This window comes from Dromaius novaehollandiae, chromosome 5, assembly GCF_036370855.1.
Source record: "Dromaius novaehollandiae isolate bDroNov1 chromosome 5, bDroNov1.hap1, whole genome shotgun sequence".
NCBI classification, from domain to species: Eukaryota; Metazoa; Chordata; class Aves; order Casuariiformes; family Dromaiidae; genus Dromaius; species Dromaius novaehollandiae.
In genome coordinates this window covers 39571749-39598012 of record NC_088102.1, presented here as the reverse complement: position 1 = coordinate 39598012, position 26264 = coordinate 39571749, and the positions used below count along the sequence as shown (strand labels likewise).

At 43.1% G+C, this 26264-nt stretch overlaps 1 protein-coding gene across 6 annotated transcripts in view; it reads right to left on the bottom strand.

Moving 5' to 3' along the window:
• Positions 1-26264, bottom strand: part of SMOC1 (SPARC related modular calcium binding 1) — a 133124-nt gene that overhangs the window by 5087 nt on the left and 101773 nt on the right. For 3 of the 6 annotated variants that reach the window (XM_064512516.1, XM_064512517.1, XM_064512518.1), the window contains exons 8-12: positions 21286-21478; positions 20276-20358; positions 16524-16629; positions 6742-6989; positions 19-69 (exon numbers count right to left, since the gene is read on the bottom strand). In XM_064512516.1, coding sequence (XP_064368586.1) covers positions 19-69; positions 6742-6989; positions 16524-16629; positions 20276-20358; positions 21286-21478 — 681 coding nt within the window. The remainder of the gene's footprint in view (positions 1-18; positions 70-6741; positions 6990-16523; positions 16630-20275; positions 20359-21285; positions 21479-26264) is intronic. The other 3 variants (XM_064512520.1, XM_064512519.1, XM_064512521.1) reach the window with 2 other exon arrangements.

Sequence of the window (26264 nt, the reverse complement as noted above, 5' to 3'; positions counted from 1 at the left end):
TTTTAACAAGATACTCACTGAAGGGGTTAAGGCCTTGTCTTTTTCCATTGGGGAAACTGCTCAGGCTACCTGTAAAATCCAAGAACCACATTAAAGGCAATAAATGCCATGGCATGACAAAGGAGCTCCTTCGAGTCTGCACATACCAAGTGCTTCCAGCACTCCTTAAGATTCACATACAAGAGTCAGACTAATCTGCTTGAGATGTCAGATGTTAAGTACTTTGCATTGTAGTATCTGAACTTCTTGAAGTTCAGAGGTTTGGTATGGGTAAGAAGCAACAAACACGAAGTTAAATTAAATTGTGGAAGGAGGAAGAAAAAGAATGGAAGGATGCAAGGAGTGACCAGAAGTTCCCAAAAACAGTTTTTGCTAATGGCAAACAAAACAGAAGAAAAAATGCAGGCTCTTGTGTGTGTCTTACAGAAGGGGGCAGCCAGTAAAGTGAAGGTGCAGGGAATATAGATAGCCCAAACTTACTAAATCTCTAGTGACCAAAAGCTTAGACCAAACAATCAAACAGATGTGTAAAATCAATATTGAGTTCAAATCAAATTTGAACTCAAATCCAGCAGAAGGGGAAGAACAGACTGCATAGTTGGGACTGCATCATGAGATGTAGGAACACGCACCCTACACCAGATGGAGCTAATGACAAGGGCCTCACCCCTGACATTAAACCAGTTTCTAGGAGGTGCTAGGTATAAGCAACTCAGGAATCAGAGCTTAGCACTCTTGAAAGCTTGTTATATTTCCTCCTATCTACTTGGTCTGGATTTCAGATAAGGGCCCATCAGCTGGAAATGGAAACTCCTGCTTCCAGCCAGAACCAGTAAGCATGTTCCCACCCTTCACTCTAGCCAGGCAAAAGACTTACCTTTGATTTGCATGTGCATCTGACATGATCGTGTAGCTTACCTCACACATCTAAGTAATTTAACTTGCACTAATACATACAGGTGCTCACACCCAATCGAAAAAAAAAACCCAAAAAATAAAAAAAACCCCTTTGCTCTGTGCAAGAGAAGGATAAGAAGAAAATTAGAGAAATGGTGGCAGAATGGGAAAGAACACCGGGAAGACAGGAAGCTGCGCTATAAGAAAGAAATTGAATCACTGGAAAGGAAAAGAAAAGTGGGAAAAAAGGTGGTGGTGACTGAGTTTAAAATAGATCACAAAGCAAAACCTGCTGGCTTTAAAAATTGTTAATAAGAGGAACCATATAAATGTGGTAAGTTATTTCAAGGCGCCTGAACACCAGCCTCATATCAGTCATCTGTTCTGGCAAGATCAGAGGAACCACTGTTAACTTATTTCTGCGCCTGTATATAAAAAGCAGGGCTCTGTTGCCGAAAGGTAGGTTCTTCCAGAGCTAATTGGGACTCACTCAGGGGTCTGGCAATAAAAATCCAGAACCTTTATGAGTCTCTTTGTCCTTTAGCTTACTGGACACTTGCAGATCCAGGCTTTTCCTCTGGCTGCCAAGTAATACAGAGGCCCCTAGAGGGTGCTGCTCTGTAACACACAGCTTTGGTCACTCGCTCTCTGAAGTGCTTTTCCAGGCCCCCACTCACCCGCCTGATATTTGGGTGCACACAGAAGCAGACTTTCCAATTCCTTCCCTGCCCCCTCTCCCTCTCCCCAACCCTGAAATACCACATGAATTTAAAACAACGTCACACGCTTTCTTTTCCAGAAATTGTCTCACTCCTTCTTGGCTTTGCACAGCTACTAAGGCTTCGTGTTAGAGCAGCACAGTACCCTGGGTCGCCTGGAGCAAAACCATCTCCTTTTTACTCAGCATACGTGCAGCAAAATATCTCCTCTCATTTGCTAAGGTTTTCACTCATCCTTGCTGTCACTATGGTACTATTCAGATCTGACTGAAAGCTGCCTTCAGTAGCTCTCAAAGGTTTACTTCCCCCTCCTTCCAAATTTAAACAAGCTATGACTTTGGCTAGGTTTTGGAGTGTACTAATCCCCTTCTCAGTTCAAGCAGCCTCCATGTGTAAACAAGAACATGACACGAAAAAGCTTTTGCACCCAAGGCAGCTAAGACTACTGTGTGTTGCTTTGACTGCGTTTCATTTGTCTTCAGAAAGGCATGGGAAACTTCACCTAAATTGATACTGAAGTTCTAAAATGACAGGTGGGCTCAAGACTGGACATGACAGACCTTTCTATCACAAGAGTAAGGCTCTGAGCTTTCTGTGGGCTTGTCCCAGACACATCCATGCAGGGAAACTAAAGACTACCATGAAGCTCATCACCTTTCACTGCAATAGCAAAGAATATCATCTTCGGTCAGCTGCCTTCAGTATAAACACAGGCCAACGTGCACATCTATAGAAAATGAAACCCTACCAAAACACAACATTGCACCGAGCATAAAGACTATACGAGAGAGAGGAAGAAATATGACAGATGGTGACAGCAGGTTACTGAAGTATGCCTGGGAAGCACTTGGGTATTACAGAGATAACAGTGAAGTGGCCAAGTCACATTCCTATCAATGCAAAGTATTTGCTCAACCTCACAGATATGCTATTTTGGGCAGCAATTCTAGTTACACTGTATCAAGCCAGATATCTTTCAGAAGGAAAAGGCCCCAAAAGACTGTAGCAGCTTTCCATAGGTAGAATCTATTCCTCTGATTTATTCAGCAGGTGGAGGAACATGCTACCAAGAGCCCTATCTTGCATCCTCAACACAACACTGATGTCCTGATCGGTACTAAATCTCAGGTGAATTTCTGCTAGGTTAAAGCTGATAAACTACAGCGCCCCAACCGAGCTCCAAAGGGGGATATCTGAACAAAGCAAGCAAAAACAAGCACCAAATGAGTGGACTTCTTTGTTAATTATTAATTAGATATAATCTGAATTTCAGTTTAACTCAATCATTACCTGCTTGTATTCAGCAAATGGTATTTTACAGCTTTCTTATGGCCTCTCAGACTAATGTCAGCTATCTGCCCTAACTAGTTGCTCTTCATAATTCACCAAGCCACATAGAAAATTTCTTCAGTAAAGAGGCCTTTCCCAGATACTGCTCCTTGCTAACTGTTCCCTCACAGCTGCTTGCTTAACAGTGATAGAATATCACCCGTCCTACGAGGCACCCGAGCATACAGAAATCTATCACTACCACAGAGACCAAAAAGAAGGGCCCTAAACATCATCAAATTAATCTGCTTACATTCTTCAGTATTTTTTTCCTCCTGCTGGTGTATTTGCTTAATTCCAGTAGAAAGCGACATGCTGTTTAACCAACCCACCCTGTGTTTTTAATTTTGATCCTCTTTCTGAATTGTGCTCTTGATAGTTGGCTGTTGCCACAGTGAGCTGCTGGGTTCCACCCCAGGTGCCTTCATGGCCTGTGAAGCATAGCCAGCACCTCCAGTCTGACAAGCCTTCCGGTGGCAAAGTAATCGTGGGATGTGAACTGGCAGAAGGAAACATCCCTTCATTTGGCAGGAGGACACTTCTTCCCTGCTTAATCCCTTAGCTGCTCTTTGGGCATGCACAACATGTTGACTTTGTCCTCTAAACTTGGAAGAATATAGAGGTAAAACTAAACTCCAACAATCTGCAGCCAGCACAATTAGTATAAGCCTTGCTCAAATCTACAGTTCTGAGACCACTAGACTCCAATTAATCTTAGGTTCAGTAACTTCACAGCAAAGCTTTGCAACATGTCAATCTCCTCTCAAGGACCATGTCTTTGGACTGATGCATAGAGCTAAATTTGTTCTTTGATCACAGATGGTTCCCCCCTTGACTCAGGCTGTGCAGACTGCACTGATGAATGCTAACTTTTAACAGGTTGTAAATCAGTCTGTTTTCCTTCCACAATCCTTCAAACAGATAATCATTGACCGAATGAAGACAAAGACTGTTTCTGGTACACTATAAGCTACAAGCCCTCCATCTGTTCTGCCCCAGTTTAAGGAAACATTTGCAGGCTTCTGCAAGCCATTCAAGGCTGACTCTTGGTGGCTACTCCATTCTGATTGCTGAGAATGGCACTTCATCAGAGTTGCACCTAATAGAAATGCATCTGATTTAAGCAGAGTGGAAAGAGCTGCGCAAAGTGGCCACCAGACCTAGTGGACTCCTTAGCAATTTCCTGGGTCATCATAAGGATGGAAAAGAGGAATGCGTTGCTGGCTGACTGGACAGAGGTTTTCCTCACTGAAGAGCCGCTGGCTGGCAGTGCAAGCATATTAGACGACCACATGGAACAAGTACCTGCTGAGGAAGGGAAGAACGATAGAACCATGCATCTCAGACAGACTTGATCCTAAGCTGGAAACAGCTCAGATTCAGGTTTGCCCTTATGAATATCCCGGCTGAACTCTCCCATGTAAATCTTATTTGTTTAGTCTATCTAGTGCCCAAGAGGCATATAACAGTGCTGATTTATGTCTGGTGTTTCCACCAAGCAACACTATTTCCATGTTTGGATAGAACTGTCCAGAAGAAAAGAAACAAAATCAAAAAGTAAAAAATTGACAAAAATGCAGAAACTTTGACATTTGTATTTCTCATCATCCCAAACCCTACAAATTTTGTCTTTAAGTTTTATTTTCAAGATCAGTACAACTGTTCAATTAGCTTAGCAGGAGGCAGAACCACTTTGAGTGATGACCCACCCCGTTCTAGTCTTTATGCTGTGGGATACCAGACAGGATTTGGAACAGTTGAGGCAAGTGTACTAGTGATGAAGCACATCAAGGGGAAATGATGGTGTTTCTCTGCCTCCCTCAAACCCCTCCTCATCCAACCCAGACCACAAAAACCTTTCCAAAGTAGCTTTTCTGAACCATAAACATTTCTATAAAAAGTTTTGGTTTCATCTGACTGGCACTTTACAACAGAAAGTATGTCATCAAAAAGATTCCCAACCAGCTCTTGGCTTGGACCCCAACCCAAGCAGATGTGTGGAGGCCGTGGTACAGAGAAAGAAATACAGACAGGAAAACACACGGACTGCATGCATCCATGTTTTTGGACAAGGGGAAGTTGAAGAAGGGGTAAGCTACTGACTATTTCTTAATTGAGAGGTTCTTGTGAATAGAAAGCAAGGTAAACATGTCTTTTACCGCCTCACAAATTCATGGCTCCTTTAAAAAGGTCCATCACAAGCTTGCTTACTGCATCTCTAGAGTTCACTCCTTCATTTATTCTCTACTTGGTAGCATCTGCTCCCTGCATTGCTTTTTAGCCCTCTGTATTACTGTCCCCAGTCATTTCTCCCAAGGGCTCCCGTCTCACGTAATTTGTCTATTTATCTTTGATCCCTGAGGCTCATTGGGTCCCTAGTAAGTATGTGAAGCTGGGTGATACAAGGTTGGAGCCCCTTTTTGCATACATAATCCTGTCCTCATGCAGTGAAAGAAATCAAAGGTCAGGCTGTGTTCTCAGCAAACAGTTTGGCAATCAGACACTCACAACGACACGTCTCACTTGCTGCTTTCTTTTCCCTTCACTCTGGATCAAAGATTCTCATTTTCTTCCTTCACTTTTTCTTTCCCTCCTTCCATAAACTAAATTCTGAAAAGTCAGTTGGCCAAGGCATCAGATTCCAGAGAGTCTTATTCCAGGCCAAATAGCAATAAAATTCATTTGGCATATTCATCTTATTGGGAAGGCAATAAAATTAAGGGACAGAGTTGCTATTTCGGTATGTCACTCCTCAGTAAGGTACTAATGACTAAGAAAAAGCTTCCACTGAGCCAGGGAAACTGAATGCTTCTCACAGCTGATGAGTAATGTGCCAGGTTTATTATTCTAAGATGTTTTCAAAACACCTAGAAAAGGCAACTTCCCAATACCCAAATGTACTGACTCCCTTCCTACTTGTGCTAAACCTGAGGAAAGGAACATAGGAAAGGTTGAACCTGAAGAAAGCTACCCACCCTTCCCAACCAATGTGGTGGCTATAACAAGAGCTGTCCACATAGCCAAAACACCTGCACAGGAAATCAGTTCCCTGGAATCTCCTGCCAAGCAAATCTGTCCACAGTCAAGAATGACTGATAATTACTGAATTTGGGTTGAGCAGTTTCAATTCATAAAATTTCCAAAAATATTGATTTGGTCCAGATCCTAGCAGAAGATGAGGTAAAGATGAAAGAGGAGGAAAAGGAAGAAGGATTCATTAGCTGCTCAGGCACTAAACAGGAAAAAAAACTTGTTATTGACATGCCTTATTTCTCTGCCAGTCTTAAGGTGCAATTCAACCCTGAAAAAAGCCAACAGTACAGTCCTGCACTTTCTTTCTGATTTGCTCTTCTCTCTGCATCATCCACTCTCCTGCATACTGAATTTAGCAATGAAAATAAATATTTCTGTTAGTCAACAGGATCTCTGCAGAAGGACTGCATCTGCTGGCTCATAGATCATACAGCTTACACGTTAGTGGTATATGACTCAGAAAGGACTTGATCTGAACTACAGTTTCCAAGGACTTACACAATATAAGCAGAGTTCTGGGCAAGGGTCATTTTTTTGACTTGTATCTGTATAGTGCTTAGCACAAATCTCTGTGATAGGGGCTTTAAGATAGAGCCATAACGCAAATAATGAACTACATTTGCATGGCAGGATATTAGTCCCAATCATTTTCTCATGTGAACCATGGTGCTTTTGAATCACTTGGTAGGAAACTGATTCCTGAGTTTGCTCAACTCCATGTAAGTCCTTTATCCTCATGGAACAGGAAAAGAAAAGCACTTACCTCCTTCCTTGCTTACTCCCAAGCAGCCCTTCAGCTCCTGCAGTGAGATAGACTTGTCCTTGTTGAGGTCACAGTAGTCAGTGAAACGTCGGGCACACTTCTTGGGCTTGGCTTTCTTCTTCACATAACGCTTGAAGGGCTTCAGCTCCCGTTTGTTGATGTCATTGCTGCTGTTGTTGTCCAACTGGCTGAAGTACCAGTGCACCACTCGCTCCTCCAGCGTGTGGCTGGGGTCTGGCTCAGAGAACCTGGAAGACAGGAAGCACAAGCCCCCAGAGGAGTGGGGTGCTTTCATCAACAGTCAAGCACATGCCATGGACCCAGAACTGCTTCCCGAGTCACACATACACGATGCCATATAAGTATGCATGCCTTACAATCTCCTCCTCCTAGCTGAGCTATTTTCAGAGAGATTAACTTTTTCTAAAGATGTTCTTTCACACTAACAAGAGGTGCCAAGAGAGTCCTGGAGACCAACACCCTCAGCAGCTCAGGTTCTCCCAACATTAGCTGCTGAAATTTGGTCTAACTCTAAAACGATCCCCTTTAAAGCACAAGCGCAATCTCGATGGTCCTTTTGACTCTTGGGCTCCCACTGAAATTACCAACAGGAGAGTCATGAATGCCAACTATCATGGTGGTTTCTGTGATAACAACACCTAAACTTCAGAAAGGGAACAAATTCATTTAATGCAAGAAACATTTACTATTTGAAAATGTCCTTGGCATGAGGCAACATTCTTACTGTGTCTATTTATATGATCCGAACTCCTGTGCTGTATTTGCGGCATATTTAATGCTTTTCACATGGTTGATTTATACACAAGAATTCCACAGCAGACAAGCACAAATACATTAATAAGCAATACTACAGAACCGGCAACTTCATTCTGCTGCATTTCTTACTCATTCTGATATTACAAGTTTGACATTATTTGGCTCACATTTTCCTTCTGTGGACAGCTACAAAAAAAGATCAGAGAGAAGAAGATGAGAAGAAAAAACAACAGCTGAGGATGCAGGAGTAGAGAATGTTGCCACTCAATTTCAAGCCATTACTGAACAAGCACTGTTATGCCATCCTGTTTAAGCAGTATCTGAGTATCTGGTGCTCTGCTGCAGCAGCAGTGAGAAAGGAGTTCATCCTCAGTGATATGAAGAGCCAGGGAAGAAACCTTTTCTAAAGAAGAAGAATTGCTCTAAGACAATCAGCCTTTTCTCTTTGTAACAAGTGTGCCAACAGAGTAAGCTGAAATGAGGCTGAGGCTTGAGCCTTCTTCCTCTCAAGAATAAAACACTCTAGCGTATGGAAATTAGTGGATAGGCAGCAGCCAGACCTGCTATGCTGGCCTGGTTGCTCTACCTCTGACTTATTCTAGGAGACACCTCCAGCTGCTGCCCAATTCCTTTTCCAGCAATGAAAGAGGGACAGTTGCAGGCTTCAAGCATCCAGACTGTGGTAAGAGTACAGGGTGTTCTAGCTGATGAGGAAACACAAACCCAGATTCAGTTTCACTGTAGGTGTACTTTGTAAAATACATTTTAAGACTGTCATCAACCTCGTTTCAGAAAACGATAGGATAAATAAACTGTCACACTGAAAAATTCTTTTGGGGGATTAGAAGGGAGCTAATCCTTTTGACCTTCCATGATGATCAATTTTGCCTCTAAAAAGCAGCTACAGAACCCCAAAACACGACCCTGCCAACCCTGCCTCCTTAGTAATTTACATCACTAGTGAAGGGGAGTCTGGCAAAAGGCAGAAAGCAAGCGTTGGAGCTTAGGTGGAAGACCTATCCCTGGCAACTTTCTCCGATAGCTTTTGCAAATGAGAACACGATTTAGAAAGGTAGCCCCTATCCAGAGACATCTGGAATCCCGACACAAGTAAAACACACTGCAGAGAGGAAAATAAACTGCACAACATTTTTCCTGAGGTTTTACTTGCGACTGTTTCCATCATTTAATTCTTAGTTGAAAAGCAGCCTCGCACTTAGTCACAGCATCTGGTCACTGTACAGTGCAATAACACTGGGAGTGAGGAAGAAGAGATTGGGGACTGAGTTTGGCTTAGCTTTGGGATCCAAAATAAAAGTCAAGCCCCTCGTGTCACCTATGGAGAAGCAGAAATTGCAAAGATCTCCCCAGAAAGCTAAAGAAGTGCCCAGATTTTTCAGAACCTCAGACCAGTATGACAGGTAAGAATAAAAACACATCCTGTCGCTTGTTTTTATGACATTTATGAACAGAGTCATTGGCTTCTCTCCTTTTTGGAAATAAGCTGGCTAACACTTGAAGACTAGCTGGTTTCCAACAGCCACAAGCAAGAACTAGACGTTCTGGATTGCGAGGGAGGATCTTCTGCTTTTGCTGAGATATAGGAACACAACCTCATCTGTGGTTTGTCCACACCTTGGCTTGCCCTTGGCTCTGACCTCTGTTTCTTGAAGGCTCAGAACTGGAGAGGTAGAAATGGAGAAAATAGCAGAGCATCCCTGGAACCAACAGCAGAGACAGACAGGAACACAAGCTTCTTTCTACCTGCTGAAGAGACACTCAGAAGCAGGAAGGAAAAGTGCCTCTATTTAAAAGACAGACCAAGAGAGGGAATATAACTCTCTTCAGTACTTCCATAAAGAAAACCAAAAAAATCCACAGGTTAATACAAATACTTTGACTCATGAGGTGATGCTATATCTATCTTAGCTATTACAAACATGTCGAGTGCTCATGCTGAAAGCTAGAGCATGCTAATAGGGCTAAAGTCAATTAGTTTAACTTCTGTGACTGTAGGAGGAAGGAAGATATTGCCATTATTGAGTTTTTACCACTTCCTGTTGGCTGGCTAAGCAGTATTGCAGTTCCTGAGTTGGTTGCCTGTCCTTTCTTATGAACATCCAGAATCCCAGGCCAGGAAGTACTTTGAGGAGCCACAGCATTTCAGTGCAGCCGTATCTCCCTAGCTCGTTGTGAAATTAGGTGATATACTAAGACGACTGAGGTTACAACACAATACCTAGATATCTAGATATCATGACTTTGATGGTTGTCCCTACAAGACACTGAAGATCCATCCATGAAACATGAGTTTATGGGAATTCACAGCATTGCTAGCCCACCTAGCTTTGATCATGTACCATGACAACATACATACTGGGTCAGCTGAAATGTACCTGGGGACTCTAATTGTCCTGCAAGCACATATTTCGCTGGAGTGTTCCAGAAGAACTTCCCTCTATTGTCTCTCCAATCCTGCTGCAAGAGAAACAAATCAGCCCTCAGAGGCACACATCATTTGTTGGGCTGCCTCTCCGCTCATTCAGACCATAAAGGAATCAAAAAAAACAAGTGGGAGCAAAGCTGCTCTGTACACTCTCAAATCCCAGCAGGAAAACATCTCTTGCTCTAACACTAGTCAAACGAAAATTCACTGAATTCCAGTCTCTCACTCCAGTGCAGAAACAGCTTTGTAAGACCTAGTAAAGACAGACTGTACCAAAAAACAGAGCACATTTCAGCTGTACCTGCTTTTCCCTCTAACTGTACTCTTTAACACTATGACAAAACAACCCATTCCAAAGGATGATCAAAGAAACCAAAAGAAAAAAAAACTGCATTACCTCCTTCACCCTCATACACAGTTATATCTGCCAGTGGAAGTAAGTCTTTGAAGCAGAAGGGTTGTATGTGTATATTTCATGACGGCGGAGCGGGGGGAATATTTAGTAGAGCACAGAGAGACTGCTCCTGATTTGTGCCCATGGTGCTGATACAAATACAGGGTTATCAACCCTTCAAGCTGCTGTAAACTATAGAGAGACTTGAACTAATTCACTTACCAAAAGAAGCTCAGTGCTGTGGGAGCAATGAGCTCTGACCAAGTTAATTTTCCAAATCTAAGGAAGCTAGCTTGTACGCAAGCCAGTAGATTCAGCCACACTATGCAGCATAAACCCACCCACAGTCCAACAGGGAAGAGAAACATGGTCTGTCATTAACAGTCTAGGACAGGCTATCTGCTCTCTCAGTTTTCCTCATTCTTTGGCATCAAGGAAATAGTTTTCTCTAAGTAGGCCTTTCTTCTTCGTCCTGTATACGGTGCTATCAACTCCTTCATAGGAGGAGAATATTTCTTAGATGACTAATGCTTAGAGATACCCGGGCTAACGTACAAACTATTACTTTTAACAATAATATTTTGCTAGCAGAGGCACACTTCCACAGATCATCATCATGTCATCTGGCATAACCAAGGTACAGGCAAAAAGCAAAGAGGCTATGAAAAAACATGGGCACATGGTTTTTGCAGCTGCACTGAATTCTGGAGCAGAGAAAATAGAGAAGTAAATGCTAAAATGTCAAAAGGATAGCTTTTCTGAACATGCACTTTGTATACAGCCTGTAATGCTTTCCAGCCTGTGACTCTGATCTAATATGAATTTTATTTAGCAGTGATAGTAGCTGAGGCAGGAGGAGAGAAGGGGAATAAGACCAGCATAACATCACCTAACTCCAAATCGCAGAGGCTGTTAACTATAAAGTAGGGGGAGTTATTCCAGGAAGAAAGAACATTGATGGATGAGAAGGTGCTACCAGCTGCAGCAACAGGATAGTCAAAGTATGGCTACAGCATGGCTACAGGATTTAAAGCTGGAAGTTTCTATCACCCGAAAACACTTTGCAAGTATATACACCTTCTTTGGTTCTGTTGCTGAACAAAAGATGGTGATGGACGTGAGCGAAGCTAAAGAATTGATAGGACTGACTCTGCCAGATGGAGCCCATGAAAGCTATTGACTAAGATGATCCCCAGTGTGAGAGGTGGAAAGTGATAAGAGTTTAATAACTTAAGATATAATTCATAATTGTTCTTGCTCTGCTTCCACTTCTTGCTTTCCTTTTGTTCTTCTCTGCAGCTGCCTATCGCAAAGTTAAAAGCTGTAACTGTGGAACACGGCTTGAATGTAAGAGGATTACTCTAATGAAATTGCAAAAGGATCGCATATTTGTTTTCTCATTCTCCCTTTCCTGTAGCAAAAGAATCAAGAAGCTAACACAAAAATAAGCTAAACAAAAGGGTTCTACACAGTCCAAACTCATTATGAAGAATTTATAATTCTTTCACAGTGAAAACTTAAGTTATCTTCCTATTACAGGCCCAGTTTTAACCTCTCCTCTAGCTAAGTATGCAAAATTTTTCTGAACACAACTTTGCTGAAGTTTGGGGATAAATCATTTAGAAAGCTTAAAAAAAATCATTTAGAAGGTTTAAAAACTGTCTCCCTCTGCCCCGCATTGACTTTTTGAAGAGTGTCCTCTTACACTAACTCTCTCAATCTTTAATTAGGCTAGAATTTCCATAGGAGCATAAAGAGAATTTGGTATCCAACTTCAATTGAAATGTAATAGGAGTTGGGCATTAACTTCCCTATACTGTTTGAAAATGTCAATCTTTATTAAAAATGGCTCAACTTCAGAACACCCTGGAGATGTGCTGTGCTTTACTTGTCTGCTTCAGACTACTCAGCTGGAGCATGAAAGGGAACCTTGGGGGCAATTTTCTGAAGGACTTTTTAGGGCTATTACATGAGGAATAATTGGCAACTTAAAATGAAGGGACACAGCTGGTGTGTTACACTATAGGGACGACTGCTGCAAGCTGCCCCTTTAACCTAAAATTCCACAGAGCATTAATATTTTTGCTGATCATGTAACAAGCTATAGTGCACACATTTTGGCAATTAAAATTCATTTCTGATTTGGCAGAGACCAAAAATAGTTTCTTAGATCAGGGAAATCCAGGCTGGGATCCCCTTTGGTCTGTTTTAGTTTAGGCCCTGTGTGATATGAGTATGTCTGACTTAGAAAATTAGTCATAGACTAAAATGTACCAAAGCCAAGACTGAATTAAAAAAAAAGCTGCTTCTATTATGCAGGATTTATACATGAATAACTTCAGCTAGATGTGTTTTCAAAAGGATACCAAACACTGGTTAATAAACTAATTTCCTACAAGTGCTCCTTTAATTGCTTTGAAAACATACAGTCACAAGATGTGCCTCGGAGTTATTACATAAACTTAAGAATGAATTTTACCAGAGATTTTCTGTTTCAAAAGTCTAAATGAAGTCTACTTGGCTATTTTGCTGTAATATAAACCAGGGCCATGAGGAAGGGAAGTTCTCATCTCATTTACATTATTGTAAAGCAAGAGTAACTCAATTAAAGTCAATAGCTTTGAACTTGCTTAAACGAGACAAGACCTATAAGGGATTACAAGGTTGTTTTAAGCATGCCCAATAAAAAAAAGTCTTATCAGGTTTTACTTACATTGCCTGCAGCAACCCAAGTTGTACAGCCTGTGCTGCTACTAGATTGTTTTTGTGTGTGCGAAGTATAAAGTGTGCAGTTTAAGCACAGCTCTATATAGTATTTTAAATGCAGATCTCTATCACTTACCCCAATGTCTTCCCCTCACCAAGTAAAAGCAATAAGGACATCAACTGCAAAGCCACAGACAGCTTTGCAGCATAAACAGGTAATGTCTCGAAAATGAAGGCACTCAGCAAATGCAAGAGGTTTTCACTCTGCATATTTGGATCCAGATTGAAGGCCATAGGGTCATCTAATCTGATTTCCTGTATGTCATACTCACAGAACATGAACCAAATTACTCTTAAGAAAATAACTTAGGTTTCACTGCAGCAAGTCATTTTGAAAAGCATCAGGCCTAAGATGAAAGTCTTGCAGAGAGGGAACCCCCTCATTACTTTGTTCTGCCTTAGAATTGCCCTTGCTTTAAAGAAATTTGGATCACAAGTGTTTGTTTCTAGAGAGCTAGTCATGTTCTTCTCTACTAGACTAAAGAAGCTGTAGAGTTTTTGGACCTCCTGAGATACTCAGTTACAAGAAAGCATCTTTCAGCCTTTGTTTTAAAACCCTAAAGAAGGCTGAGCTCTAAGACTGTCACCGTTGGGCTTTTTCAGACCTTGAATCTTCGGCAAGGCTCTTCTCCACGTTTGGTCACATTTTTTAACACTGATACCAAAGGTGCGCTAGTATTCATCTCCACTGCCAAGGAGAGATGGAAATCCATCCCTGCCCCTCTCTTACCCAATGCTCCTACTTGCTGCTACTCCAATTATAAATGTTCAAATTTTCCCCCCAGTCCCAAACTGCAAGCTTATATCCATTTTGGAAGCCATTCATTTTTGGGTACTGTTTCAATTCTGTCCCAGTGTCCCAGTTCTGGAAGCGAGGCCCCATCTTAAAATATACAGGGCAATATATGGGGCCAACTGACATGGGGGATGCAGCTTGTTGTTTGCCTGGCCTGCCCTCTGCAACAGGCCCAAGCTTTTCTGGTAATGCCTTAAAATTTACTTTAGATCATTGGCTGCATTTGTTCAAACACTAAAAAGGCCCAGTTGTGAAGGTCACAAGCCTGAGCATTTCAACTTGAAAGATGAAATGCTGAGCACTGTAAAGGAACAGAAAGAGGGAGGCTAAAGAGGAAACTAGTGCGTGTTTAAATGCAGCACCTGGTTCTGCCATTGTTATGACAAAAAGAAGGGCCTGCAGTAAGCGAAGCTTGCCTTACAAATATGATTGTCTCAGCTGACATTAAGAAAAACCAGACAGCCAGATCTCTAGCTTTTCTTTTCAACACGACATTTGCAGCACACCTGGGCCAGGGAGGAACAGGATGAGCACTCTCATAAATCCAGTACTTTGTTAGTTGTTAAGGCTGGACATGAGTTGATTAGTCCTATAGGGAAAATACCCCTTCCTCTTGGAACCGAACTTTCATCTCTAGTGCCGAAGAGAAGTTGGACCACTGAGACAATTTTCAGATGTTCTTGAAGAGCAGACTCAAGACTTTTCTCCCCCTGGGAAACTTGGAAAGCAGAACTCATTGCATAGAGACAGCTTCCCAACTCTGCAAACTCCAGGATATGAAATGAAAGCTGTACTGATTAAATTTTTATTTAAGTACGCAGGATTCCTTGAAATGCTTTTGCTGCAAAATAAATGGCCCCATGATAGCATGCTGTTATGGAAAAGCTTGATGCATGCTTTTTGGGGTATGCGTCTAGCCTAACTGATACACGTGGAAGTTTATACCAGAGCAGTTTCCTGAATTTAATCATGGCTGTGGGCAGGCAGAATGCTTCAGTGGTAGTAGCCTTTTGCCTTACAAAGGATGGCCTGCTAAAAGGTTTCTTTTTTCCTTGTACGCTGGGCTGCTGACACTGGAGCTGAAAATAAATCAACATGATGACTGTGTGAAGAGCTGGGCAGTGAAAAATTCTGCCAGAAAGGGCCCTATTGAAAGCTGAGAAATACACAAAGCTTGGGGAACATTAGGAAGCAAGCCTGCTGGGTTTATAGAAGTGCAGTGGGGGCATACATCTTTGGTCTCTACAATATTGGTTTATACTAAGCTTTATTTTAAGAGTGATGATTACATTGGCTGGGTTTCAGTCTCTGTGCCAAGGATGCCAAATAAATATCAAATACTCTCCAGGGCTTCCTGCCACCCCTACCCACTGCATTTGAATCATGCAAATTACACAGAATTGACATTGGAATGCTTATGGCTGGGAGAGAACGATGTATTTCCCATCCTTGGGGCATTTTTCATCCTGTTTATATGAATACAGAGATGCTAGGCATATACTGCTAATTCGATGGGTTACAGAATATTCAGCTTGCAGGCATTCAGCACTGGCCTGATTTGTAAGGTCCAAATGCAAAGTTAAAAACATATGGGTTCACAAGCAATCCATACTGAAAACAAGAGGCACAAAGGTGCCACCCAGGAAGTTTTTGTTCTGAGTAGTTAAAGATGACATTGCTTCCTTCTGCATTTTGAAAGAGGAAAGCATGGGATCAACATTACCCTCAATAGGTTGGAACAATAGCCATAAAAATAACACAGGCACAAAGGCACCTCCTTTATCTTCACACCTCTGTGAACAGGAGTCCGCTATGTGCTATCCCGACATCCTAAGTCAGCACTGTACCTGTTTACAGCCAGGGGAAACCAGAACCATAGAAGTATTGCCTAGTTAAGCCAATAGAGCACTTCCTTTAAATTCACCACAGTCCATTTTCAATGTCCTGCTCAGCCTGGCAGGCTACAGCATTGCGGCTGCCACACTAAGGGGATTTTTGTTACCAAGCAGAAGGGGCAGACAAGACCTCAGCTCTTCCCCAGTTGCCCAGAAAAGCATACTACTGTGCACATCTTGCAACAGGCCTGACCTGCTGCTCCTTCCAAGGAGGATGAACAGGCAACTGGTCAGAGGGGAGGGTCATGAAAAACAGCTTCTCTCCTCATCAGCAGACTGGCTTCAGCCCTACAGAAAAACCACAGTCTTGTGGCACTGCCAAGAATTCTGTTCACATTCTTCACTCCCTGTGGTAGCCACTAGGCCACACGGTCTCCTTCTACCTATTTGCATTTTATTAGCTCTTCTCATGCACCAAGGGACAAAAGAACAAGCTACTTCCTCCCACTGAGCTCTCATTTCACACTTCAAATGCGCTATAGTAACCTTTATGGTGGAACAGCTGCCAGGGAGGAGGGGAAGGAAAAGGCAGGCAGGATTATGATGACAGAACAGAGTTTGAAGATGTGGCATTAGCTCCTCTCACAGTAATCCAGATGAATCAGAATCAGCTCGGAGCAACAGACTTCCCTCCCAGCCCCCTTCACAGTCATCCAGAGGTCTGCAGCCACCTTATTCATGTTATGCTCCAGTGCTTTCCAGACTCACCTCCCACCACCAGCAGGTGCTGCTGAGTTAATAGCCTGTACCATGTCCGTAGTGAGTGCATCAAGTAAGCTGGTAATAAACTCAACTTTCTTCCCTTCTGGACAGCCTGCAGAAAGAAAAGAGGATGTTTAATATGAGACTGTGCAGGATGGGTCTCCAATCCTAATCCAGCAAGGATCATCCAGAACCTCCTTTGTTTGTATGAAGGCAACCATCAGCATAGTCCCTAAAGAAAGGCAGAAGAATCCCTCAGTGGGATTCTCTGCTTGGCAATTTGTCCTGCAGCTTTTATCCAGGCACACACAGGGTCACCAACAATATCTGGCAGGAAGACGGCGTGGTTAGCTTTACAGTCTCTCCCAGTTCCCTACCAGCATAACCATGGGGATGTGCTGGAAGCGCCTGGCAGACAGGAATTCCCATGGTGACACTTGTAGAGAAGTTTACAAAACAACTCACTACCTCCTCACTCATCCTCCTCTGCAAACATGGTTGTTCTGAGGTCCTAACTGACAGCTTAAAGCTTCCCAAAGCGAGCTCTGCTGCTTGTACTCTCCTTGGGCACAGAGAATGTTGCCTGCCAGGAGCTACCACAATAATTCAGTTCTTTGCGCAATCACACTGCATGGGAAGTAAGTCAGACGAAGACATCACATGGCAACAGCCTCCAGTCACTGCTGGATTAAGCAGGAATTGGATGAAGTGGTCCGAAGATGAGCTTGGTAACCATTTCCATTACTTAGTTCTGAGGCCGTCCAGTTCCCCACCACCATAACCACAAACTTAAAGAGCTTCCTTTACTTAATGGTGTCAGCCTCTTATGACAGGGCTGAGAGGAAAATCAACATCTCCTCACCTTTATGAGGCCATCTATGAAGTTGCCTTGCTTTTTCCTACTCTCCTTGCATGAAAAGAGGAAAGAGCAATAAGCATGCTCCATTTACTACCACATTAATATTGTAACGATTACTTTTAGCCTACCGGGAAATATGCTTATCCCCGTCACCTCCAGAGACAGCCTCACTCTGCATAAAGGTTTTTTTGGTCACTGCTTTTATGGTTCCCCATCCCAGTGTCTTCTCCGATGGGACACAGAAACCGTCACCACATCCCTTACCTCCTCTGTTTCCCCAAATCACCATTCACTACCAATTAGTCACCTGATTAAGAAAACAGATATCAGGAGAACAGTGTCCCCCTAGTAACAAGTAGCAATGTCAACACTTTCTGTCTTTCCTAGACAAGCAGAGAAGCAGATGCACCCCACAACAGAGCACCTGAAACTTACTGTAATCCCCTGACATCTGAAAGCAGCTTGCAAATTGCTCTGACAAAACTCTCTCCTTCGCAGTATTACAGGGTCTGTTCTCTGCAATATCCAACCAACAGTCCCTAGTCTGTCTCCATATTATGTGTATTACACACACGCACGCCCCTTAGCACTCGTTTGGCACATGGTCCAGAAAATGTCAGCATTGTAATGGGTAAGCTGCTATGGCAGCCAGAGTAGACCACTCACTTAAAGGAGCTTTTTGTTGCAGTAATGAGAAGGTTGAAAAACCATTTGCTAGAAGTCATCTCCCTGGGGCCTCAGCATCTCACCGTCTGCAGGAATTAGCAGCTTGCCATTTGCTATGTGCAAGCAACACTTTCCTTCCTTCTTTCTTTCTTCTGGCTCTTGTGGGAACAGCCAAGATAGTTTGTGAAGAGGGTATGTGTAGGTGTGCAGGAATTTGTACTTATGTCTCTCCCACCTTGGCCTCTCCAGGGTCTCTTCGTGCAGGACAAGGAGCTTGTTGCCTGCAGCACTTAGGGTCTGAAGAATGGGGGATAAGGTGAGGGTTGAGTGCAAATGGAAGGATCAGTCTCAAGGGGATTTTTTAAAATTCAGTTCTGATAACAAAGAAGAGTAGAAAAAGTAAAAGGAAATATCCTCTCTCACCCCTTTCTTACAGTTCTAGCTCATCAGTGAATCTTCACATCCAAGTGCAGCTAATCAAGCAAACCTCAAATCTCCATCAAGAGACCAAGGAGTACATCATCTCTCAGAGAGACAAACCAGGACCAATAACTCTCCTTCTCCATATCCTAGTCCCTCATTAGACCAGCATATTTTGTGGCAGAACCATCACGCAAGCCAACACAGTCAAGCATAGAGATGAAAGTCTACTCAGACATGGAAAAAGGGCTTGAGCTGAGAGGAGCTCTCCTGAAGCCTGATGCTGAGACCAGACCACTTAATTACAGAGTATCATGAGCCTTCTTCTATCTCATGCACTTGCAGCTGCAGTACAGAAGGTGAGGACGAAAGAAGAAGAAACTATTCTGTCTCCTTGCGAGATGAGGAACAGGGTTTCAAAGAAAGCGCTTCAAATCAAAGGCTTTTTAAAAGGGGAGTTCCAGAGAGGCAGGGGGGAGTGCATGGAGAGGCAATAAAGCAAGGGGAGAAGGGGCTGGGGAAGAAAGGAAGGTTATTCTATTCTAGCATGATTTCCTAAGGAAATGAGCCTTAATGCAATCATTTAGCTGGTCTGCTGGTTTCCTCCCCTATCCCCTACAAAGCAATACTTGAACCAATTGGCCAATTTCACTCAAATGTGAAAGGAAGGCAGATAGGAAATTCCTGCAAGTCTTGTGAAAATGAGCAGCTGGATAGAAGAGAGCTCTGCTGAGGGCAAGAGTTGCTAACCAGAGAGCTAAGGGGCCCAAGGTCAGGAGCTGGCAGGGGAGAATTAGGAGACATAGGAGGCAAATCAGGAACAAATCTGATTTACTTTGCTAACCTTCTCAGGGATGATTCACTTTATGCTAGCCCTAGAAAGGGCTAAAGGGAGTGAAGTTGATCCAGAGCTACTGGTTCTTTCTGCAGCGCTCCCACTCTGCTACCATTCTCTCATGGCTGAGAGGGACCCACTGAAGCTTCTGCCTTCAAGCAATCAGACTCCCACTAGGGAGAGAAATGGCTGATTCCTCACTGAGGGTCCCTCACTCTACTCCTTAGAAAGGCAGAGGAAAAGAGAAAAAAGAGCAAAGGCAGGTAGAGTGGCATTCTTAAGAACTGTGCTGACACCTATGCCCAGTACCTCCTCCTAGCAGAAACAAGGCATGCAACCAGTAAATTCTGGCTTGTTGCTTGGTTAAAAGAGGGGAAAGCAGAACAGGAAACAGGCAGAACAGGAAACAAGCAGCAATGGGAAAGAGACTGGGCCTTGGCAGGAAATGACGGATCCAGCCAAATGAGCTGCCAGCATTAGTTAAAGGACCTTAGCGCACTGATACCGCTGCCCTGCCTGGGCCTCACAGTGGCAGGGCACTGGCTGGTCCACTGACAATTGGCAGCTATGTCCCCACTCTTTGCTCAGGAGGCATGAAGCTGCTGAAAACTAAAGCACTGTTGAATGGAAAAGATCCCGTCTCAGCCAGGTTTTGAAGAAGAGCTGTCAATGCTGAGCCCATACTTTCCCGAGGAGACCTTCAGGGATCCTTTTATTTTTTCCTGAAAATTCTGATTTCAAACACATTTTCGAAGAAGGGCACACAGGCAATAAACCAGTCCCCCAGGGCACTCCCAGATTTTTACAGTACACTGCTGAAACTGGAGGAGATCTAGAATAACATAGAATAAAATCCATGGTAAAATACAGACAACTGAGGGAAATCTCCCATCTCCTGAACAATATTCTCAGCCTCTTAAGAGTCCCAAGGTGAGACAAAGGGGAAAAGGCAGAGACAGGCTCCCATTCCTCTCTGACCTGGAAGTTCTCTGTCCTTGAATGGATCATCAATCTCTGTGCTCTTCGATCTGGCATCGCTTTCACACACCGGGGTCTCATAGCTGAAAAAGGAGAAACAGACACTGAACCATGTGATATACCTTTAGCTTCATCAGATGGTTGCTAAGGGTTCATCTCATGTGGTCACTGTGGGAAAAGCAAATGATCAGAAACCTGCAGAAGAAATATTCTTCTCAAGCATCAGGCTGCTTAAGGACAACTAGCAACACCAGGAGGAAGTGGAAGGAGGAGTGAGAGAGTACTCCGAAGTCCAGTACCAACTACCAGCTGAAGCCCACAAACAGTACAAGGTCCTCATCCAGCTCTCATGGGCAAAGATAGAGCTTTTTTTTTCAAAACTGCCACATTCTGCAGAATCACTGTGTCCAGCAGAGCTTAGGTCCCAGCTCCTGCTGGCCTATCTTTATAATGTGCAAGATCCAAAACTTGTTTCCAAACGACAAGAGAGAAAAGATTCCCCACGTAGTTTTAAAATATTGAGACACTTAAAGACCAAATCTATCTTTGCCTTAAAATCTATCAACACACAACAAAGACCCACTCTGGAAGCATTCTAGACCTGTACTGAGCAGGATCCAAGTGGCTGCAACATGGAAATACAAAGCAGAGGATAAAGCAACAAAGCCACTTTCCTTTTACACCACTCGTGCCCCTGGCCTGTACTCTAAACAAAGGCCTGGTTCCTGCTATCACCCAAGCAAGCCAGAAGATAGGGCTGCTCTGTCAGAAAACTTAACTGAGAAAAAAGCAAAAGCAGTAGCTACTCTGTACCAGCTCCCACAGAGGACATTGAATACAATACATTACGTAAGGCATTGCTAGCTCTAGGGAAGGTAGTACACCGAAGGCTGACTGCTCTGGAACTAGGAACTCATCTGGTGTAGCAATTTTATTTTTTTCATATCTCATTTTCTCCTGGCAGGCATCTCTCCAGATTACCAGTTGGATTCAAGGTATACAGCTCTTACCGAGTAGAAGTACCGGGCAGGGGGCGTCCCGTGTCCACCAGGACGCACCAGCAGTACCCAGTTGACTGGTGGCATTGTACTGGTTTGTACAGCCCTCCTGGAGCACACTCAGGGATGACGATACCCTCTCGAGGGTTCTGCCTTGCCTCCTCCAGGGCGCTTTGTCTTTCCTGGTCGCATGAGTGAACTTTCTCTGGAAGATGGTAGGGAAGTTGGAGTGGGGTAGAGAAAAAAAGGCAAATCAAGATCACCTTCCTCTGCCCAGTAGACTGTGGGATTAACCTCATCCCAGCAGGCCTAGAAGGCCTTTGTGTCTGTTTCCTTCGCAGTGAACACCAGTAGGCCTGTATTCCAATCCCTCCCTAGGGACTGAGAGGGACTTCTGGGTCGAGAGCTTCCCCCTACAATCAGTTGTGACACTACAAAATTACGGATTACAGACATTGGCTGCTAGGTGCCTAGCAAGCAAGGACCAGCAAGAAAACAGCCATGTGTTCCCATAAACCTGAATAACCCACGTTTTGGAACAGAGACATTGACTAGCAGTACTTCATTACTATTTCAGCCCTAGGATAAGCATTTCCCAGATGATGTTTTCATTGTGACTTGTGTTTTTCAGTTAAATGAAGCAGGCAAACGCTCTTCACTGTTCCCACTGTCTCTTTCTCCAAAATGCCTTGGCTGATTCATTTTTCCCTCTGTCCTTTCAGCATGAGCCTGAGGGAGCAACTGCCTTTTCCAGTGCAGAAAGCACCTGCACACACCTCCGCATGGAACAGAATGAGATACTATTCTCCCTGCCACTGCCATCACCTCTTCAGCACACTCCACCCCAGGCCTACTTGGAAAACAGACAGCATCCAAGCATTGTTTCCTTAAGCACCCACCCTGAGGGACCAAAGGTAGGATCCTATCCCTCAGTAGCTTATTATGCAGAGAAGGCTATTTCCCAAAGACATTGTGAACCAGAGAACAGCATACGCAGATGACATGCACCAAAGAATGGAAGCCCATAAAGTGACTTCTAGAGTCTGCCCGGCACCTTCTGCCCTAAAACCTCTTCTGTCACTGGCCACAGAAGAGTAACATGTAGAGAAGTGCCAGGCTGCTGCCTCTTAAATGAACCAGCCACTAGAGGGGGAGGAGTTGCACACAGTCTCCACAAGACGTTAATATTCAACAGCCAGAAGTTCTCAGTTAGAAGTCTTCAAATACTCTGGCCCTTTGAGGAGCAGGAAGATGATCGCAGCTCCAAAAACCACAGAAGATATTAGGCAGAAAAAAAGTGTGCATGTGGGAGGAAAAGCAGTCAAAGAAGATGTAAGTTTAGGATAAAAAAAATAAGACAATACAACTCCTAACTCTACCCTTAACAGAGTGACGAAAACTGGAAGTGGGAACAGAAGGGCTCTCATTCCCCAGCTTTCCTGTCCCTTGCAGTTTACTTTTTTTTTTCCTCTTTTCTTTTTCATAAGCCACAGCATCTGAAATTCTTTTCCACAGCCAAGAATCACCTCAAGTTTTCAGTACCTAAAATGCTTCAACACTGTGCCACGCAATGATGCAACAGGTTCATCCTGAACCTGCAGATGTTTCCACAGCCAGCCAGCAGACATGGTGTTATATAAGCATCCTGCCCAGGGGACAGGCACAGCACCAGCATTCTCCCACTACTTCCATTTATTTTGCCTACTTGTCTGTATTCAATCAGTTACGCTTACATCTTGTTGATAAATTTGGGGACAGGAAGTAATTCTTGCTCTGTATTTGGGGAACACAAGGGGTCTTGTTTCATAACTAGAATTCTTCAGGTTGGTGCTAGCACATCTAACACATGTAACTCCAGCTGTTCTGCACAGTGTCACCTGAGTGCATTGGGTACCAGAGACACCACTGCTCATTTCTAATTGAACAGTAGGAGCTAAAGAAAAGAGTTTCAAAGACCCACAGAGGTCTCCCCTCCTCAGTAGTTCAGACTTTTCTTGAGGCTGGGAACATGATAGGCACCTGAGCTTTGCCACGCACAAATCCACACAACTGAAATGCAGAATAAGAACTTCTAAGTGTCGGCAAGTCTGACTCAAGCAGAGAGAAACTTGATCGGGAAGGAGCAGGAGGGAATAAAATCAACAAAAACTGAAAGGGAGCTCAAGCCTCAGCTGATATTTAAGCTGACTTCACTTTGCTGACAGATTTCACGTGTTTAAAAAAAGGCCCTATGACTGTTCCCAAGCTGTATGCGGACAGAGAAGTCTTTCAGCAAGAGGCCCGCAGGCTTCTTAACAAATCAATTACATCACAAGGTGCCAGCTTGCTCAAGGGCTCTGCCTGACAGCAATTTACACCTTGGCCATCAGGTGAACAGGATCATTCACACAGCTTGAGAAAGCAAAAAGATGGCCAGAATTCCCTGTCTACCATCATTTCGTATAAGCAAAAGAAAAAAAAACTTCTACTGATGAGAACTACATTCCAAGCATTTTCCTATCTAAATCCCAAAAGCTTCCTGAGTGCCCAAATTCAAACCACAATTTCTCAAGTCCTTTGAGTCTTGCAAAACTAGCACTAAAAATGTTTCTGGAAAAAAATACCAAAGTTGTTTTTTGGGTTTCGACAACAAAAAATGCCCCTTCTTACTGAAAACAAAGCGATTTATAAAAAGAAAGAAAAAATTCTCTTTTAATGAGTATCTTATTTTACATACATGTATACAGTAAGGTATGCAAGTTACATAGACAACAAATGTACGACTTAAACAATGTTTGTATTATGCCATAAAAAGGGCAAGAATTTCTCTGCACATATTAACAGAAATGTGTGGGAATGGAATAGTCAAAGAATTTGCTACCAAAATACAAAGCTAACTGATAGTCACTCCTATTTGAAGGGTGTTTAAAGGCTGAAGGTCATGAATTTTGCAGTTGTTGTTCAGCTGACATCAAATAGATGCAAAAACCGCCATCGCTACCAGTACTGAGTGGCCCTTCATTAGCAATCATAGCAGCGCAGCCAAAAAAGCAGGGAGAGTAGACTTTTTTCTCATCTCTAGAGTGCGTCTAGAAGCCGCCACTATAAAAATCCCATCTATGCCATCGCATCCTGAAGAACAGAAGAACAGCCATACCAAAGCAAACCAAAGGCCCAGCTCCTCTCTGCCTCATTTCTAACAGTGCCAAAGCAGGTGATTAGAGAAGACCAGAGGAACAGGACAAGCATATACATGTTTCTCCCATGCATTCATCCAGTCTCAACCATTTGTAGATCAGAAACTTGCAGAGACAGGCACAGACTTCTTATTTAGTAAATATCAATGGATTCCCTTTCCACTAATTTACCACATCTCCCCTCACAAACTTTTATTGCCTATGACATCCCACAGCTAGTTCTGCAGCTCGACTACACATTGTGTGTGGAATGCAGCACATCCTTTGGTTTTATCTAAATCTGGATCTAGCTAGTTTTGTTTGCTGAACCTCGTTCTCCTGAAGGATGAGATAGTGGACAATCATTTTGCAGTCATTCCTTCTCTACCTCTCACTGCTTTATAGATTCCTATTCATATCTCTTTTACATGCTGAGGATTCCCAGCTGACCCAGTTGTTGCTTCTCTGAACCTGTTCCAGATCTAGCTCAAGGAAGATACAGTAGAGAGGCTCAGAATGACAAATACATTGGCATTAAATGGTAGCTCTGACAACAGCCTTGCAGAATGTTCCTTCAGTGACATCCATCTGCTAAGTGGACAGAGAGTACTAACTAGCACTAATCTCTGGAGAAGCTCTCTCCTCCAGGCTATTACTCTAACAGCACTTAATTTCCTTAAAAATAGACAAGAATATTAACAGATAGGATATGTTCTAACGGCTGGCAAAATCAGGTGGGAAATCTGTACCATCAGCTTCCCCAGTGTGGGATTTGGCATGCACTGCACACACTGACACCCTGAAAGATAGTCTCACTGGTAATGAAGGGACCATCAGATGCTGACCCAGCCTCAGTATACTGAAGTCAACCTGTTCCAGTCAGATTACTTACTGGAAATCTTGCTGTTGGTGCCAAGCCCAGGTTTATGGAAGACAATGAAAGTGTACAGCCAGACTAGAAGGTTCAATGCCAGCTACGAAATCAAGCTGTCATCTTTGAAAGAAGTATATCTTCTTTACTGTATGTGTGGGGTACTTAAAAGACCATTCCCTGTTTGAATTTATGGGGGTTACAGGCACAGAAAGATAAGGAGAAAAGGCTTTCTTCCCTTCCCTACGTTAAACATTTAGAGAGAAAGAAGAATGTTTAAGACAGCAAGTTAATGGCAGACAAACAGCCTTCCCAATTCCAGCAATAATAATGTACTTTTTTTTTTCTTTAAGGCACTGTCACATTCTGCTATTTTCTGCCATCTCTCCGGTGACTTATGACAGCCATTGGCAAAGAGCTGAGTAACACTGCCAGCCTTCTGTTGCTGGGGAGTGAAATCTTTGGGAGACAGGAAATCTAGATTACAACAAATCCAATGTCTGTGAGAAAAGATAGAGAATGTATGTACACACAAAGGACAGAATCACTGGCAAAAAAAACCATTTTACCTTAACTGTTCAGCTCTAAAATGCTAACTATCTGTTATTTTTCACCCTTGACTGCTTCTAACACTCCTTAAAACATTTTTAAAAGCAGTGTCTCTGAAGCCATGAACTACTGCAGTAAAACAGGACTAGGACATCTACAGTTGGCGCTTTATTTATGAAACAACTTTCCCCTAGTAATGGCCTTCTGAGAAATACATTCTCACATTCATAATAAGGTCTCTCATTCCTGGTCCTGTAAGTACACACATTCAAACATATATCTAGTACCTTCACACTACAAATAAAAATGACAGATGAGGTAAGGGACTCATCTGACTGTCTAATAAACTAGATGGTTATTAAAGAGATGAGGTGTTTGTTTACTTTAGAAAGTTGAGAAGAGAGAATGTCTAACTG